We start from the raw sequence: 17,987 nt of genomic DNA on the forward strand, positions 1-17,987 counted from the left end.
AGTAATTATCCTTGAATCTATTTTGTCAATTCTAGGATTAAACGGAATTTAAAATGACTGTTTGATTTATGAATATATTAAGCAGATTGTGATTAATCTTAACAAAATGAAACTTTATAATTCATGTTTTTGTAATATTATAGTTATTGCAATTTACTAGTGCTTTAATCAGTTATAAAAGTATGTGTTCTTGCCTCATCTCTCTTCTTATCAGAGAATATATCCTTCATCCTAGAGTTTTTTCATTGTGTATCAAAAACAGTTATTACCTGAGAGGAAGAAAAATCAGATACTCAACCATTGTTTTACTCAGTTTTAAATGCAACCACAGGTTAAACAGGTTTGCTCCCCATTCCTCTGCTTTCCCTTACATTCAGTAGAATGCAGAAAATTAATGGTATATTGAGACAATTTGAGCTGCCACTATCATGCTAGTTTCCTGAATGATGAATATTTGGTTGTTTGAGTACTTTTAGTGTATGCACATATCACCTCTGCTAATTGGAAATTTAAAATATATATGCTTTTTATTTCATAACTATAATAATTTTTTTCCTGTTTTCCTAGGTATCACACCTGTCTATCATAATATGTTTGCTTTAATGAGTGAAACTGAGAGGATCTGGTATCCTCCCAACCATGTCTTCCATGTAGATGAGGCAACCAGGTACAATGTACTCTACCGAATAAGGTACTTTTTCAAATAAGGTAGTGAAATGTTTTATTTTATGATGAGGAAAAGTGGGGAGGGGGATTACAAAATTTCTAATTAATTACAAAAATCAAGGTACTAAACCAGCAGAGAACAAATCAGATCTTAATCCCCTTTATGTAAAACAGTAAAAGGTTGGTTAATTGGTATGCTCTAGGAATCAAATTTTGTGGCTAATTGCATTTTGGAGGTAACTGAGAATTCATCATTTGTGACAATAATTATGGAAACACAATCTGGTGAGAACAATTAATAGTCCTGAAAGTTCACCTGGTAGAGAACATTTCCCATAAAAACAGGCCTTTTGAATTGTAAAATAAAATTCCACACGGACCCTCCCTCTTCAGAACAAGTAATTTTTTGTCAGTTATTCATGAGGAAAAGATAGGTTTTTGCAAATACCTATTTTAAATTCAAGTAGGATTCATTACATGCCATTTAACAAAATCTGACATTACATATCTACAACTCCACCCCTGTCAATAATTTCCTAATGGACCTCTCCAACTGAATGTCTTGCAGGTGTCTCAGTGGAATTCAAGAAGCATTTATTTATGCCCGTTATGCACCAGGAGCTGTGCTAGGAGCTGGGGATTCAGATTTTTTTAAAAAGACAATTGTTGACTTCATCTAGCTTACATTCTACTGGGGAGTGGGGTGGGGGCAGACATATAATCAGTCAATCCATAAGCACTTGCCATGTACCAGGAATCTAACTAGAACACAGACAAAAAGTAAACAGCTCTGGCTCTCATGGAGCTTATATTCTATCAGGAGACAGTGTCTGGCAGGGAGGAAGGGGATCAGGCATATCAGCTGTTAAAAAGAGGTCAAAAAGTCTCTGTGCCTGTAGACAGGCTGCTTCACTCCCCTTCCCAACTCCTATTCCTGAAATTCACTTAATCTCAGAGGATTCCTCCCTAGTTTCCTTATCCTTTCAGTTGCTCCTGTCCTTCTATTGGAAATTGTTTTATATCTGTTTTACCTGTTTTCTTTGCTCATATTTAATAGAGCAGGAGCTACCTTGTTTCTGTCTTTGTATCCCTAGCACAGTGCTTGGCCCTTACTAGATAATTACTGAATGAATGAAGTATTTATGTGTTTATAAACATAAATATGCACATGCAGATATAAACATATATACACTTAATTCAACAAGCACCCACATGTGTTCAGCACATGCACAAATATACATGCACATATAAGATAACTTAAATTTGTGTCTTGGAATTTCTATGACTTGTACTGTTGACAAAATCAGCATTATTGAGGAAATTTGTATTTCTCTTGATGTCATTGATTTATTTTAGTCAAAAAGGGGACTGTTTCATAGTTTTTTTTCATTTTACTTTATTCATTCGTTCACTCATTCTTTCATTTAATTATTTATTTTTTGCTGGGCAGTAAGGGTTAAGTGACTTGCCCAGGGTCACACAGCTAGTAAGTGTCAAGTGTCTGAGGCCGGATTTGAACTCAGGTCCTCCTAAATCCAGGCCTGGTGCTTTATCCACTGCGCCACCTAGCCGTCCCCCAGGGAGGCAGTTTCAAAGCTAGGTTTCTAACAAAATTTCAGTATGAAAATGACAGTAAAGAAGCTTTTGTTTTGGCATTTTTATTTAGTAGAATATAAACATTCTATTATTGAGAATCTGGGTGGCACAGTAGTCAGAGTGCTGGGTCTGGAGTCAGGAAGACTCATCTTCCTGAATTCCAACCTGGCCTCACTTATTAGCTGTGTGACCTTGGACAAATTACTTAACCCTATTTGCCTCAGTTTACTCATCTATAAAATAAGAAGGAAATGGCAGACTACTCTAGTATATTTGCCAAGAAAACCCCAAACAGGGGTCACAAAGAGTCAGACATGACTGAAAACAACAGAACAAGAAAATTATAATCACAGCATTTGCAAGTAGATACTAAATGCTTTCTATCAAAAGCATTAATGCTGTATGGTTAGAATTCTGTAGCTTCTTTAGCAAACAGTAGATTTTATGTTGTTCTTTGAATAAATCAACTCATCATTTAAAAAAATCTATAAAATGTTAATCTAGCATGTATAAGAACAAGTTATGACAATAAAAGCAGCATCACTTTTTTTTTAAAACAGAATTTAGGATTAGAGGATCATAGATTTAAAATTGGATGGCATTTAGTCCAACTTAATCATTTTACATTTGGAAATAAACCCAGAGAAGTTAAATTACTCACCTCAGTTCTCACAGGACCAGCCTTTAAAAAAGTGTGTTTTTTGTTCTCTCACTTAAATTCAATAAACAGTATTTATCAAGTGCCTACTGTGTACAGGGTACTGAGCATGCAGATATTCAAAAGAGGTCTTTTCCTTAAGGAGCTAACATTCTCCTGGAGAAATACAACCTGTATATAAATGTAATACAAGCTAATTTGAGGAGTCACCAAACCTCAGAGAAGAAAGGCCCTCTTGGCTATCTAGTTTCTTCAACAGTAAAATGAGGGAGTTGGAATAGATGACTTGAATGTCCATTTTTATCTCTTACTATGTTGCTGTGAGCCACACCTGCCAAAGCATTCTAGCTATATAGTAGGCCAAAAGTCACAATGTTTTAATAACTTTTTGAAAGTATCTTTTCTTTATTTTTCACCATTTACAAGATTTGATTTCTCATATGTAATGTAAATTCATTTCCTATGTTTACTGTATATCATGCTATGGTATTATAAATTAAAAACAAAAAATAAAGGAGTTATTAGAAACCTCTTCGTGACTTTTAGCCCACACTATACAGTTACCAGAGAAGTGGACCTCCAATCTTTGCTTGATGGGGAGGCTAACATACTACCTTCTGAAGCAGCCTGCTCCACTTTTGCATGGTTAATTCTTAGGGAATTTTATCTTTCCATCATACTTAAATTTGGTTATACTCATTACTTCTAGTTCTGCACCCTGGAGCCATTAAGAGAGCACTAAGCAACTGGCATGGTAGTCAAGAGCCAAAATCAGAGAAGGCTGTAGAGAAGTGTCTTCTGAACTAAGCCTGGAAGGAAAAGGATTTTGAAAGGGGAAAATAAGGAAGTATTGCTTTGTAGACATGAGAGAACAGCATAGGCAGGAAGTGGAAGTTCTCGTTACTTCCAGACAGTGTTTTTTCCTTCCTTCTCTTTCTTGTTTTCTTTTATCTCTTCCTTTCTTTCTTTCCCCCATTCCAGTTTACTCCCAAGTCCTCAGGCCCTTGGAATGATAATATTTTCAAGTGTTACATATCTCAAAAAATACTCATTTATCAATGATGATCAAAATTTTAAACCAAAGAGACTAAGTTCTATGTGGAATTCCAGGAAGAAGGGAGGGAAGGAGATTTCAAAGATTGTGAAGCAATGCCCCAAATTCTCCCTTGATATTTGCATTCATGTAAGTTAGGTCTTGCTCCTTAGTCATCTGGCCATTACTTTGAAAATTACATTCTGAAAAAGTAGACCATATCTGGCAAAGGACAGAAAGGTAGCTATTTATATAGTTACCTATGTTGTAAATCCCAAGATTTTTTTAAACTAATTCACAAAATTTGCAACAGAAAAATCACTGGAGTCCTGAACTTGTAGTTTAGGTAATAGGGCCTGAGTTCAAGTCCCTCCTTTACCTTTTATTGGCTGTGTGATTTGGGGTTTGGCCCCTTTGGACCTCCCTCAGTTTCCTCACTTGTAAAATGACAGGTTGGACTAGATAATATCTAAAATCTTTTAACTCTGAATTTATTCAAATCCTAGTAATATTCCTATATCATCATTCAAATACCTTTTTGCAGCAAATATACTCAGGGTCCTCCATAAATGCATTCCAGTGAAAATCTATCCAAAAGGCATTAAGATTTTTTTTTATACCCACTTTCTTAGGGCTTCTGTGTTGCTTTCTTAAGGGTTTAGATATTTGGATCTTTTGAGCCTTTCAAGCCTAGCTTAAAGTAATAAAAATGAAATATAAATTGCATAGTTACCTTTATTAAGAGTAGGAGTTTGCTCTCTGGAGGGAATTAGATATCTGATGTTTCAAAAGAGCAATTTTTATTTCTAGATCAGATTATTTGAATTTTTAGATTACTTATATTTGGCTTTACTGTTTCATATTTTGGGGCAAAATTAAGAATAGTGAAGGATAATGGATGGGCTGCGGGATGAATCATTATCTTTAAAGTCCTTCCCTGCATTTTATTAGTACTGCTGTATCTCATTGGAAGAAGAGGTTGGTGATACTCATGCTCATCAATTTTCTTCAGGTTTTCTGACTAGATTGACATTTTCTCCCCTACCCATCTTCCTCTCAGACATCCTCTTAAAAGGCACAACTTTAAAAACTGATTCCAGTGATCATTATTATTCATAAATATATGTGTGTGCATATATGTGTGTATACATACATGTGTGTACATATACATATATACACACATATACATATGTGTGTTTATGTGTGTATAAAACTCCACCTGTACTGGTTGCTGGTGCAGCCATTTTTTTAAAAAAGATTTCATTCTTCAAAGAATTGAGACATTAACTATCTTTGTGTTAGTTGAAAACAAAGTCACTGCTATTAATTCTCTTTCCTAGGTTTTACTTTCCTCATTGGTATTGTAATGGAAGTAATAGAACATATCGGTATGGAATATCTCGAGGTTCAGAGGCCCCTCTTCTTGATGACTTTGTCATGTCTTACCTTTTTGCTCAGGTATGATTTTTCCCTCCTCGTATCTGTGTTTTTTTGTAATTTGTTAAACTCTTTTCTTTTGTATGTTCTTTAATCAGAGCCAGTTTCACACAGAAACAAAATTGGCACTTTCCTTAGTTAGCAAGTGCAGAGTAGCCCATTATTGGTTTTATTTTTTGTCTGAAGCCTGTAGATAATAGAGTACATTTTCACATAGTCTAAGACTCGTTGAATTGGTTCTGCATCTGTTTTCTTTCCTTTTTTTACCCCACTTCTCTTAATACATAGACTTTTAAGAAGGGTCGTATAAAAGGTTCCATAAAATTTGGATTCTCCAGGGATCTATTTTAAACTCATGCAGAGGATTCACATAGTTATTTTCCAAATAGAAATAAGACAATGAAACGTTTTAGGAGCTTTGTTTTTCCACCTATATAATCCCTTATACTTGTCAGACATTTTAAAGGATGGATAGTAAAATATAAGACACATAAAATTATGAATTACATAAAAATTTATAGAAGACCTTGTAGGTACTGGTTCAGATTTTCTGAAAGTTTGGCCTGTTAAATTTATTAATAATGTACTGCATTTATGTGTAAATGAGGATCATGGATCTAGAGCTGAAGGGGTTCTCAGAGGCAATCTAGCCCAAGACCCTCATTTTACAGATGAGGAAAATTGAAGTGCTTGAAGGTTGGCTGAAGCCACTCAGATAAAAGTGGGATTTTAGAAGTTCCATTCTCAGTGTCTTGAATTAAAAATGAATTCAAATGTTTTTGCATTAATAACAATTTATTTTCTCTGATACCTAATGAACTAGTGTAAGTGAAGACAAAATTAAATAGACTAAAGAAAACTATGAGAGAAACTTAGGAATAATAGTATTTTTCATGCAGGTCACCAAGGGTTCCTGGTAGAAAACTGAGGAGCTAGGAAAGATTCACATTCCTCTCCTTAGTCCCAGTGAGCCAATAGCAGAGCTGCTGTTCTTCCTGGTTCTTTTTCTGCTATGATGGCATTCACAGCTTTTTAGCTATTTCATAGTTAACTGGCAATTACTGGAAGGCTGAGGGAAGGAGAAAAGGAAAGGGAAGAAGCATTTATAGAAGGCCTACTATGTTACAGGCCTGGTAGGTACTGAGCTCTTCTGACAAATATGATCTTATTTAATCCTTACAACAATCCTGCAGGGTAAATGCTTTTATTATTCCCATTTTGCAGTTGAAGAAACAGGCAAACAGTGGCCTGGTGAGTTGCCCAGCATCCCACAGTGAGGAAGTGTCTGAGACTGGATTTGAACTGAGTTCTTCCTGATTCCAGGACCAGCACTCTCTCAACTGTGCCACCATCTGCAGTAGTCAGGCTATATTAAGCAGTAATGAAAGTTGAAATATTTAATACTCAATAATAACAATTGACATTTAGTGCTCCAAGGTTACAGTGTTCTTTACATTCTTTATTGATTTGATTCTCACAATAATACTGTTGTTAATCCCGTTTTGACAGATGAAGAAACTGAGGTTCATACAGGCTAAGTGGCTTTCCATGGAACTAGTAAATCCCAGAAGAAACTGAGGTTCATACAGGCTAAGTGGCTTTCCATGGAACTAGTAAATCCCAGAAGTGGGACTAGAGCCCACATGTCTGTTCTTAGCACCAAGCCAGAGCCCTTTTCACTGCCCTCTTTTTATCTCAGAAACCATGGCAGATGTAATCAGTTTGGGGGAGGAACTGAAATATATCATGGCATTGTAACTTCAGAGTGAGAACTCTAAAGTGAATCTTCAGATAGTCCCACATGTATTTCATGGTGGTGTTTATGACCTTTCCCTCCCACAAATCATTGCTTTATAAAAGAAATAAGATGATCCAATCACCCTGAAATTATATCAGTGCCCAGGGCATGCAGCAAGTACTATAAGCTAAGCTACCTTAGAATCAGCAAAGGGCTAACATCTTTGAATAATTCAAAGACTGGAGTTTTTCATTGTATGGTACTGTCCTCAGAGTACATAAAAAGAAGTACACTTTCAGTTTTATCAAAGGCTTTCAAGTTTTCTTTAGGAAACCAAACTTGGGAAAGCGAAGAAAATAGTAGCCACAAATGACCTAATCTTTTCTCAGTATATAAGTCTGCTCACCTTCTTCAAGGGACCCATTTCTCCCTTTATCAAATGTGCATGGTGCCATAGCAAGTTAATGGTCATTGAGAAGTCAACAATTTTCCATTCTTTCTCATTTTTTTGCTCCAGAAAATTTCTGATATTCGTTCTATGTTTCTTCTCAGTTTAATTTCATTACATGATTTTGTGACCAAGGCTCAAGTTTTATTATTTGCTAGATTAAAAATTAAAATTTTTTAAATTAAGTTTTAAGCTTCTTACATCGTTCTCTATGAAAAATACATGTCACAGAACTTATAAAAGTCCTCATTAAATAACTGTAGTAATATCTAAAAGTGTTTGGGTTATTTTTGCTTGTTTATTTGTAAATTACATAAAGCCAAAAACCCCGAATTTCTTTTCTTTTCTTTTTTCTTTCTTTCTTTTTCTTTCTTTCTTTCTTTTTCTTTTCTTTTTTTTTTTTTTTTTGCTGTGGGGCAATGGGGGTTAAGTGACTTGCCCAGGTCACACAGCTAGTAAGTGTCAAGTGTCTGAGGCCAGATTTGAACTCAGGTCCTCCTGAATCCAGGGCCAGTGCTTTATCCACTGTGCCACCTAGCTGCCCCCAAACCCCTAATTTCTAAATCTCAATTGGACACAACTGAAAATGACTAAACAACAAAAGATAGCAAAGCACAAGGAAAAAACTCTAAATGTTTTTAGGTTAGGAAAGTAAAAAACATTTCATGTATGTGCATTATAGCCATAGTTAAACTTGACTAGCATTTCCAGGTATTTTACTTTCCTAATCTGAAAACATTTAATTAGAGTTTTTTCCTTGTGCATGAATTTCTCTGGAGAGAAAATGATTAGGAAAAGGGACAAAAATGACAGAAATTTATAAACTCTTTGCTGTCTGTTGTTCAGTCATTTTCAGTTGTGTCCAACTCTTTGTGATTTCATTTGGGGCTTTCTTGGCAAAGATACTAGAATTGTTTGCTACTTCCTTTTCCAGCTCATTTTACAGATGAGGAAACTGAATCAAATAGGGTTAAGTGATTTATCCAAGGTCACATAGCTAATAAGTGTTTTAGGCCAGATTTGAACTCAGTAAGATTAGTTTTCCTGACTCTGGGCCTGGCACTCTATACACTGCCCCCAAGTAATTTCCTTTGCTGTCTGGCCTAACATTTTGTCTTTTCTTAAGTAAGCTATTATTTGTCTGATGTTGGCCTATGCCTAGTTTCTGCCTAACTGCTCTCCAGTTTTTCCATCAATTTTTGTCAAATGATAAGTTCTTATCCCCAAAACTTGCATCTTTGGGTTTAGCAAACATGAGATTATTATGATCATTTACTACTGTGTATTATGTACCTAATCTAGTCCACTGATCCACCACTCTACAGTACCAGATTGTTTTGATGATTGTTGCTTTGTAATATAGTTTGCAATCTGGTACTGCTAGGCCACCTTCTTTCATATTTTTTTTTTCATTGATCCCCTTGATGTCCTAGACCTTTTGTTCTTTCAGATGAATTTTATAATTTTTTCTAGCTCTATAAAATAATTTTTGGTAGTTTAATTGGTATAGCACTAAATAAGTAAATTAATTTAGGTAGAGTTGTCATTTTTATTATATTGGCTGGGTCTATGAATATTTCTCCAATTGCTTAAATCTTTGTGTTAAAAGTGTTTTGTTATTGTGGTAATAGAGTCCCTGGGTTTATCTTGGCAGGTAGACTCTCAATTTATATTGTCTGCAACTATTTTCAATGGAATTTCTTTTTCTATCTTTTCTTGCTGTATTTTGTTAATGATATGTAGAAATGTTGATGATTTATGTGGGTTTATTTTATATCCTGCAACTTTGCTAAAGTTGTTCATTGTTTCAATAGTTTTTTAGTTGATTCTCTAGGGTTCTATAAGTATTCCATCATATCATCTGTAAAAAGTGAGTTTTGTTTCCTCAGTGCCTATTTTTATTCCTTCAATTTATTTTTTCTTATCTTACTGCTATAGCTAGCATTTTCAGTACAATAATGAATAATAATGGTGATAATGGGCATCCTTGCTTCACCCCCTGATTGTTTGGGGAATGCTTTTAGCTTATCCCTAATACAGATAATACTTGCACTTGGTTTCTGATAATTCCAGATTTATCATTTTAAGAAAGCATATTCCTATACTTTTTAGTGTTTTTAATAGTAATAAGTGTTGTAGTTTGTTAAAGGCTTTTTCTTCATCTGTTGAAATAATCACATGATTTTTGTTGTTTTTGTTATTGATATGGTCAGTTATGCTGATAGATTTACTACTATTGAACCAGTCCTACATTCTTGTTATAAACCCCACCTGGTCATAGCATACAATCTTTAGCATATTGCTGCATTTTATTGCAAGGATTTTATTTAAAATTTTTGCATTGATATTCATTAGGGAAATAGGCCTACTGAATTCAGGGCCATCTCCAGTCATCCTGATGTATATCTTGCCACTGGACCCAGATGGCTCTGGAGGAGAGAGTGAGGCTGGTGACTGCACAGCTCTCCCTCACTTAAATCCTGTGAAAAAATTATTAATAATAGGGGTTTGGGGACTCACTATGGGCCCCCTCTGAGAGAGACTGGCCTGACCTTTCTTAAGGTCAGCCAGAGTCAGGAAGGTACCTCATTCAAAATCACACCCATCTGAAAGCCTTGTTCCCACCAGAGGATCTGTTCTCTGGGCTCTGACATCAGCATGACTGCACCAAACCGCCCTCAAATCCAGTGAACCAATAGATTTGAGTGATGCTACCAAATTAGCTTTGAACAATGTCTATGGGCGGGCTCTGCTCCTGCCCTCAGCAAACTTGCACAGACACTCGCTTTCTTGGCCTGGGAAGGTGGAAGGGGAACCACATGGCCCAGTTCTCATTTATTCTCGTTGTCTTATTCTTCTCGTTCTCGTTCATTCTCTCATTCTCGTTCATTCTCTTCCTCCCTCCCTCCCTCCGTCTCTCTCTCTTTCTCTTTCTTCCCCCCCGCCAGGTTCTAAGTAGGCTTTCCTGTCTTTCAGAGCCATTTGCACTCTCTTTACTAGTATTTAATATACTTTAATAAATGCTTAATGCCCCCAAACTGGTGCAGTATCCTCTAATTTCTAAGTAACAAATATATGATAAACCCCAGCTAATTTTCCCTACACTTGGGACAGTAATAAGGCGACCACATATAGTTTTACTTGCCACAATCTAATTCAGTGAAATTCATGACATCTCCTCTGGATGTTATAGTTCTCTTCAAGAAGGAAGGACAAACAACAACAAATCATATTTGTGTTATAAAATGAATTTCGTAGGACTTCTTTACCTCATAGTACACAAACCTTAAAGTAGTAAAGAAATGTGTAATGTGTCCTGCTTTGTGTTGGGTTGATGAGTGTAAACATTTAATCTTCCTTATTAAGCAGTAAGTTCTTTGAAAGCAAGAACTGAATATTTTACTTTGTGGTACACTTTGTTGGAAGGCAGCATGGCAGAGGGGATAGAGTATAGGATTTGAAATCAGATACTGAGTTCAGATACTAGGCATTTGAAAACTGTGGCCCTGGACAAGTGACCATTTCTCTTAACCTCATTTATAAAAATGGCATAAACATAGAACCTAACACACAGGTTTTGAGAGTGAAATGAGCAAAAAATACGGAAATATGGAAAAATAGAGAGAGAGCAAATCTTAATGTTCTATATAAATGTTAGCTATTATTAATTAGAATAGTGCCTTTTACATAGTAGGTATCCAGTAAATATTTAATAGATGAATGCCATTTCAACATCACAAGTGTATGGACTGAATCTTTTTTGAAGCTGTAATTAAAATCAAATGTTCTCCTGCTGAAGCAAAAGACATATCACTGAAGCTTTATGGCAAAAAAATTTTTTAAAGTGCTGGTACTGATTTTTCCCTCAGATGCATATGTTGTTAGAAATCGTATTTTAGCTAACAATGTGATACTGAAACTACTGAAAATATATTTTCCTACTTTCCTTTTCACCTTCAGTGGCGGGATGATTTTGTTCATGGATGGATCAAAGTACCTGTGACTCATGAAACTCAGGAAGAATGTCTTGGGATGGCTGTCCTAGATATAATGAGAATAGCTAAAGAAAAGGATCAGACCCCACTGGCAGTCTATAACTCTACCAGGTAACTTTTTTGTTTTTAGCACTTTAGTTCCATACTTAAATAAAAACATTAAAAATTTTAATATTTTATTTCCTATTTTTAAAAAGGTCTTAATGGTCTGTACCCATACCAATTTTTAGTAACATTTATAACAGTATTCTTAGGGAAATGATGAAAAAAGTCTTAAATGAATTTTTTAAACTAAGTTTAGTTCTTTAAATCTTTATATTTTAGTCAGTATAATTACTCCATCAAAATAGTTTACAGTCCCTCCATAACTAGAAAGGTTTGCTTTAACCGAAAAATTATGTACCCTGTAGAACTTGGTGGTGAGCCTCTCCAAACTTAACTACACTGGTTCTCTAACTACAGGTATTCAGTTCATACTTGAAAACTTCTTGCTTTGGTGGGACCAACTGCAACTTACAGTATGTTGACATAGCCTTCAAGAAATCATTGTTACTTCCATGCTTCAAATGGGAACAGGACTTTAGTGAAAAAGATCTTTATTAGATTATCAAAATAATAAATCTTTTTCAGAACATTTTTATGTGCTCAATGAATGTTTGTTAATCAATTCATAGCAGAGAAGCTACATTTTCCTATAAAACCAGGAAGAACATGAAGGGAGAATTTCTCAAGATTAAATTTTAAATCATCTATATGTGATTTAGTCTATATAAATCCACTTTGAAACAAGCTGTTTACTAAAGCCCAAGGTATAAAATAATGAATAAGTGGTTGTTGGGATCCTAACCTTATTTTTATTTATGTGGCTTTATACTTTCAAGTTTGAAGACCAAATTAAGCTGAAATGACCTTCTCATTATATTTGCATTATTTGTCAAAGCATAGAAAAATCAACATTTACAAACTTTAATAAAATTCATTTTATTCCCTGAATATTTGATTCAGTAACCACCATTCCTTTAGTAGTATTTTTCTACCATGCCTTTACATTCATAGTTTGCTCTTTATTTTGTTTTTAGGCCTTTTTTGATGTGTATAGTTTTTGTTTAGGAGGGCTAGAAATCCTTTTTCTTTTTTTTAAAAAAAATCATCCAGTGGGATTTCATCTGTCTAGTAGTTTATGGCTTTGATCTCTATTGAAATGCAATTACTCCAGAGATGGAGTAAGCACTTGTCAGTAATTTTTATCTTAATGTAAATATATTTGAGAGGAGATTTAGATAAGGCTACTGGGACAGAGAGCATGATCAAGAACTATAGACCTAGAAAAAGAGGAGAAGAATAGAGTAGAGAAAAGGTATAGAAGTGGAGGTGGAGGTCATATGAACAACAAGATGAAGAGCTAAACATTTTCTCTGCTCCCCATGACCTTTCAAACCTCATCAAAACATAAATTTTGTGTCACGGATAAAGCAACTTCAACTGTCTGTGTGGTCTAGGATATCCAGAGTCCAAAAAAAAAAAGCTAAAAACCCTTTAGCTAACCCTGAGCTCACTCAGCATTCCTCCCTTACCCTCCTGTGCTTACAGACAGAAAGGCCTAGCTGACCCAAAAATTCCACACTGGGTAAGGGCTTGCAACAAAATCCACCCCCACACTCTTGTCCTCACTCTCTTTCCATTGCCATGGAACACCCGAGCTACAAGCTGCAGAAGTTTGCTTGGCTTGGGAGAGACAGGACAGGACACAATATGTGTGTTGAGGTGAGGGGAAGGGGATGTGCAGCATTCCACCAAGCCTGGGAAAAGGAGCACAGCATCTAGCTGGGGCCAGTTCTGACCACCCAAAACTCAGTTGGGGCAGAGACCTGGGCTAGTGAATAGTGAATTGCCCAGTATGGGAGAATGCTGAAATATTTTAAGACCCAACCCCAGAGGAAAGCACTTTCAGAGGGGACAGTGTCAGAAAGTAAATAAATCTGGATGCATGGGGAAAAAAAATTAACAAAGATTTTAAGAGGAAGAAAACTCAAAGACCTTGACCATAAACAGATAAATCAACAAGGATAACATTAAAAATAGAAGGAAATATGTCATCCAGATTTAGTAAACAAGGTCAGGCATCTATGAATAAATACTGCAAAACAAAGGAAAATGATCCAATACTTCTTGAGATAGAGCTCCCTATGGAATGTGAGAAAATAGAATCACAACATGCCTTTTCTAAGTGGTTCAGAAGAGAAATGAGAATTATTAGAGTAGATTTTATGTCTTGTACAGCAAAAACAATGAGCAGAATAGAAAAACTGGAATTTTTTATGGCAAATCTCTCCAAGAAACAAAAGATAAAACAATAGATTGGGAATGTAATATATAGATTTGAAGGACAATATAGAAGAGAAACAAAAACCAATAATATTAAAAGAACATATGCTCATCAAGCAACCAAACACTTATCTCAAAGGTAGAATGAGTAGAGATAAACTAAGGATTACAGAGATCCCCAGAAGAACGTGAGAGGACAAAAAACTTTAACCACATAATGCAAGAAATAATAGAAGACAACTTCTCAGAACTTCTGGACTAAGAACATAAAATATCAATCGAAGGAATTCACAGATCACCTCTTGAAGAAAAAAAAAGGTTGCAAATGCCAAGACACATAATGGCTAAATTTAACAATTCAGTTCAGAAACAATAAGTTCTGCAGGTGATGAAAGAGGACCTTCAAATACAAAGTAAAGGAAATATAAATAATACAAGACCTTTGTACTCACCAGAAAATATGGGAGGGAATGGAATAATGTGTTCTGAAGAGGCATGGAGTTCAGGATACTAACCAAGGTAACCTATTCTGCAAATCTGAGCTTAACCATAAATGGGGGGAAAAAGTGGATATTCAGTAGAAAAGAAGAACTTGAAACTTTTTTTAGAAAGAAAACCAAAAATGAAGAAAGTATTTTCTTCTCAAACACCCCAAGTAACAGAAATGCAGAAAGAATAAATAAATGTAGCAGCCAAAGGACATCATAAGCAACAGAGTGACAGCAGAGTGACCAGTAAGGAATTTCTGTCTAAATGTACACAAGGAGATGGGATGAAAGTAGAAGTTCAGTAGAAGTAACAGTAAAAAGGTTATGAATAGGACCTAGCAAAACCCTGACTATAGGTGAATCTTTGTTTTTGTGATACCACATTACAACAAGACAGGATACATGGTAGAAGGAGAGTGGAGAGGGGTAGAGAGGAATGTGCTGGGGTCAAATTAAGGGCTAACAATGAGGAAAAGGTGACACCTGTGATATCAGGATGAGAAGAGCATATAGTGGGTGGAGTGGGTGAAGAATGGGGGGAAAGATTGAAAATGAGGGGAAAGGAAAGAGGCCTTTCTTTGGTGGTAGGAGGGAGTTGCACAGATAAATGTTCCTTTGGGTGAAGAAAGTGGTTTGTTTAGGGAGATGGGAATCCTGTGCTAGGTATGGAGTGGGGAATTTGGGGCTTGAAAAGTTTGCTTGTCCTGTCTTGGTTGGAGGGAGTTAAAACTCTTGGGGCCAATTGGCACCTGGGGGAGTGGGAAAACATGGATTCAAGGAGATTTTGAGGGAAAGGTGTGTGTGTGGGGGGGGGAGGTAACTGGGGGAGGGTATAGATCAGCGGTAGACTATATAATTGGGGATGTGGTGGTGGGGGGGGCCCTACCATGAGGTAGTATCTTCTTTTTTTTTATAATAAACATTTTTATTTAAAGTTTTCAGTTCTAAATTCTATCCCTCCTTCCTCCCTCCCTGCCCTCCTCCCTGAAACACTAAGCAGATATAGATTATGCATATGCAATTATGTATAACATTACCTTTTTGTACAAAAAACCATTAGTACATTAGTCATTTTGTACAACAAAACTTGAATAAAAGAAAAAATGAAAGAAAGAAAGTGAAAATAGTATGCTTCAGTCTCTATTCAATCAATATCAGTTCTTTCTTTGGAGGTGGATAGTATGCTTCATCATTAGTGATTTGGGATTGTCTTAGATAATTGCATTGGTGACAATAGTTAAATTTATTCATAATTCTTCATTGAACAATACTGCTGTCACTGTGTACAATGTTCTTCTGGTTCTGCTCACTTCACTATACATCAATTTAGCTTGTCATTTCTTATAGCATAATAATATTCTATTACAATTATATGAAGTTGTGTCCTTTCTGATGCCTACAATAAGTGCCATTGTTCTGGGAGTGAGGAATTATATGATATTTGGAGCCATACTTTAAAATTAATTTTATTATTTTTTGAGCCAGCACAGACCCCAATGCAGAGACCACAAACAAAACATATAGACCCAAATGGAGACCTAATAATGGAATCCTAAATAATGAGTAGGTCAAAGAACAAGTCATAGAAACAATGAACAACTATGTAAAAGAAAATGATAATGATAAAACAATATACCAAAATTTCTGAGATGCAGCTAAAGCATTCCTCAGGGGAAAAATTATAACCTAAGAGTTACAATCATACATTAACAAAAAAGAAAAAGAAGATTAATGAATTGAATATGTATTTTTAAAACTAGAAAATTAACAAACCAACCTAAAATAAGTACAAAAGAGGAGATATTAAAATTAGAGGAGAAATAGAGAAATTAGAAATGAAAAAACATAGAAATTATAAATAATACTAAAAGCTAGTTCTGTGAAGACTACTGAAATTTCTAAATCCTTAGATAATCTGATTAAACAAAAGAGAGCAGAAAATCAAATTAATAAAATAGCAAATTAGCAAGGTAGAATCACAACAAAAAATAAAAACAATCAGAGAATATTGTGCACAGTTATATGCTTAAAAAATTGAAAACAAAAGAAGTAGAGGAATATTTTCAAAAAACTTTTAGTTCCCATCCTTCACAAATTAATCTCAAAAATTGAGGTGGCACAATGGATAAAGCACTGGCCCTGGATTCAAGAGGACCTGAGTTCAAATCCGGCCTCAGACACTTGACACTAGCTGTGTGACCCTGGGCATGTCACGCCCTGCAAAATTTTTTTTTTTAATTGAGGAAGAACTATACCAGAATCTTTTCATGAGCCAAATAGAATCCTGATACCTGAACCATGGAAGGATAAAACAGAAAGAAAACTATAGCCCTATGTCGAACATTGACTCAAAAGTTTTAAACAAAATCTTTTCAAACAGAGTACAGCAATTTATCCAAGAAATGCATTATGACCAAGTAGGATTTGTTGTTGTTCCTTCATTCTTTTTTTTTTTATTTTTTTTTTATTTTTAGTGAGGCAATTGGGGTTAAGTGACTTGCCTAGGGTCACACAGCTAGTAAGTGTTAAGTGTTTGAGGCTGGATTTGAACTCAGGTCCTCCTGAATCCAGGGCCAGTGCTCTATCCACTGCGCCACCTAGCTGCCCCTGTTCCTTCATTCTTGAAGAGGACAATGACATCAGGGTTATGTCATGACTTGCAGTGAATTGGATTTAAGTGAGGGAGGACTGTGCAAGGTCACCAACCTCACTTTCTCCTCCAGAGCCATCCAGGTCCAGTGGCAAGATAGATATCAGGAACTGGAAGTGGCCCTCGATATTTTAAGGCAATTGGGATTAAGTGACTTGCCCAGGGTCACACAGCTAGTAAGTGTCTAAGGTCAGATTTGAGCTCAGGTCCTCCTGACTCCAGGGCCAGTGTTCTATCCATTGTGCCACCTAGCTGCCCATGACAAAGTAGCCTTTAGACAAGAAATGTTAGGATGGTTTAGGAAAATATTTAAATACAAAGGAATTTTAAAATAATGTGCTTGAAGTAGTTAAGGCATCGGGTAATTCCATATGTAGTAAAACTAGTAATATTTTTAGAAAATTTCACCTGACTGGGGATAGATAAATGTGGGTAATGTGTGTTCCTGGACTCTTTCTTTTCTTTTTTTTTTTTTAAGTGAGGCAATTGGGGTTAAGTGACTTGCCCAGGGTCACACAGCTAGCAAGTGTTAAGTGTCTGAGGCCAGATTTGAACTCAGGTACTCCTGACTCCAGGGCCAGTGTGCTTTCCACTGCACCATCTAGCTGCCCCTTCTTTTCTTTTTTTAAAGCAGATTGGAGACAAATTTTGATGGATGTCATTTCCAGACTGCTTAGAGCAACTGTTGTGTAGGAAAGCCCTAGTCAGTCACAGGACTTGATAGGCTTTTTTGTTCCTTTCTTTCATTAGTTAAAATACTAATTCTTTTAAGGCAAACCTCTGCTCTTCTCCCAAACATGGCAGAGGTCCGGGCTACCATTATAATCATAATTTCTACACTATAAAAGCAAATTTTAATGTCATCCCCAAGTTTAAAACTCCCTTTTTGGGACCAAGACCCTGAATAAGCAAGACTTCTCTTTGAATTATTCCATCTTGGATAATCAAACACA

At 35.7% G+C, this 17,987-nt stretch overlaps 1 protein-coding gene across 2 annotated transcripts in view; it reads left to right on the plus strand.

Moving 5' to 3' along the window:
- JAK2 (Janus kinase 2) overlaps positions 1-17,987 on the plus strand; it is a 151,807-nt gene that overhangs the window by 61,392 nt on the left and 72,428 nt on the right. For both annotated transcript variants that reach the window (XM_043989280.1, XM_043989289.1), the window contains 3 exons: positions 568-691; positions 5,294-5,411; positions 11,537-11,682. In XM_043989280.1, coding sequence (XP_043845215.1) covers positions 568-691; positions 5,294-5,411; positions 11,537-11,682 — 388 coding nt within the window. The remainder of the gene's footprint in view (positions 1-567; positions 692-5,293; positions 5,412-11,536; positions 11,683-17,987) is intronic.

The sequence above is a fragment of the Dromiciops gliroides genome, chromosome 1, assembly GCF_019393635.1.
Source record: "Dromiciops gliroides isolate mDroGli1 chromosome 1, mDroGli1.pri, whole genome shotgun sequence".
NCBI lineage: Eukaryota > Metazoa > Chordata > Mammalia > Microbiotheria > Microbiotheriidae > Dromiciops > Dromiciops gliroides.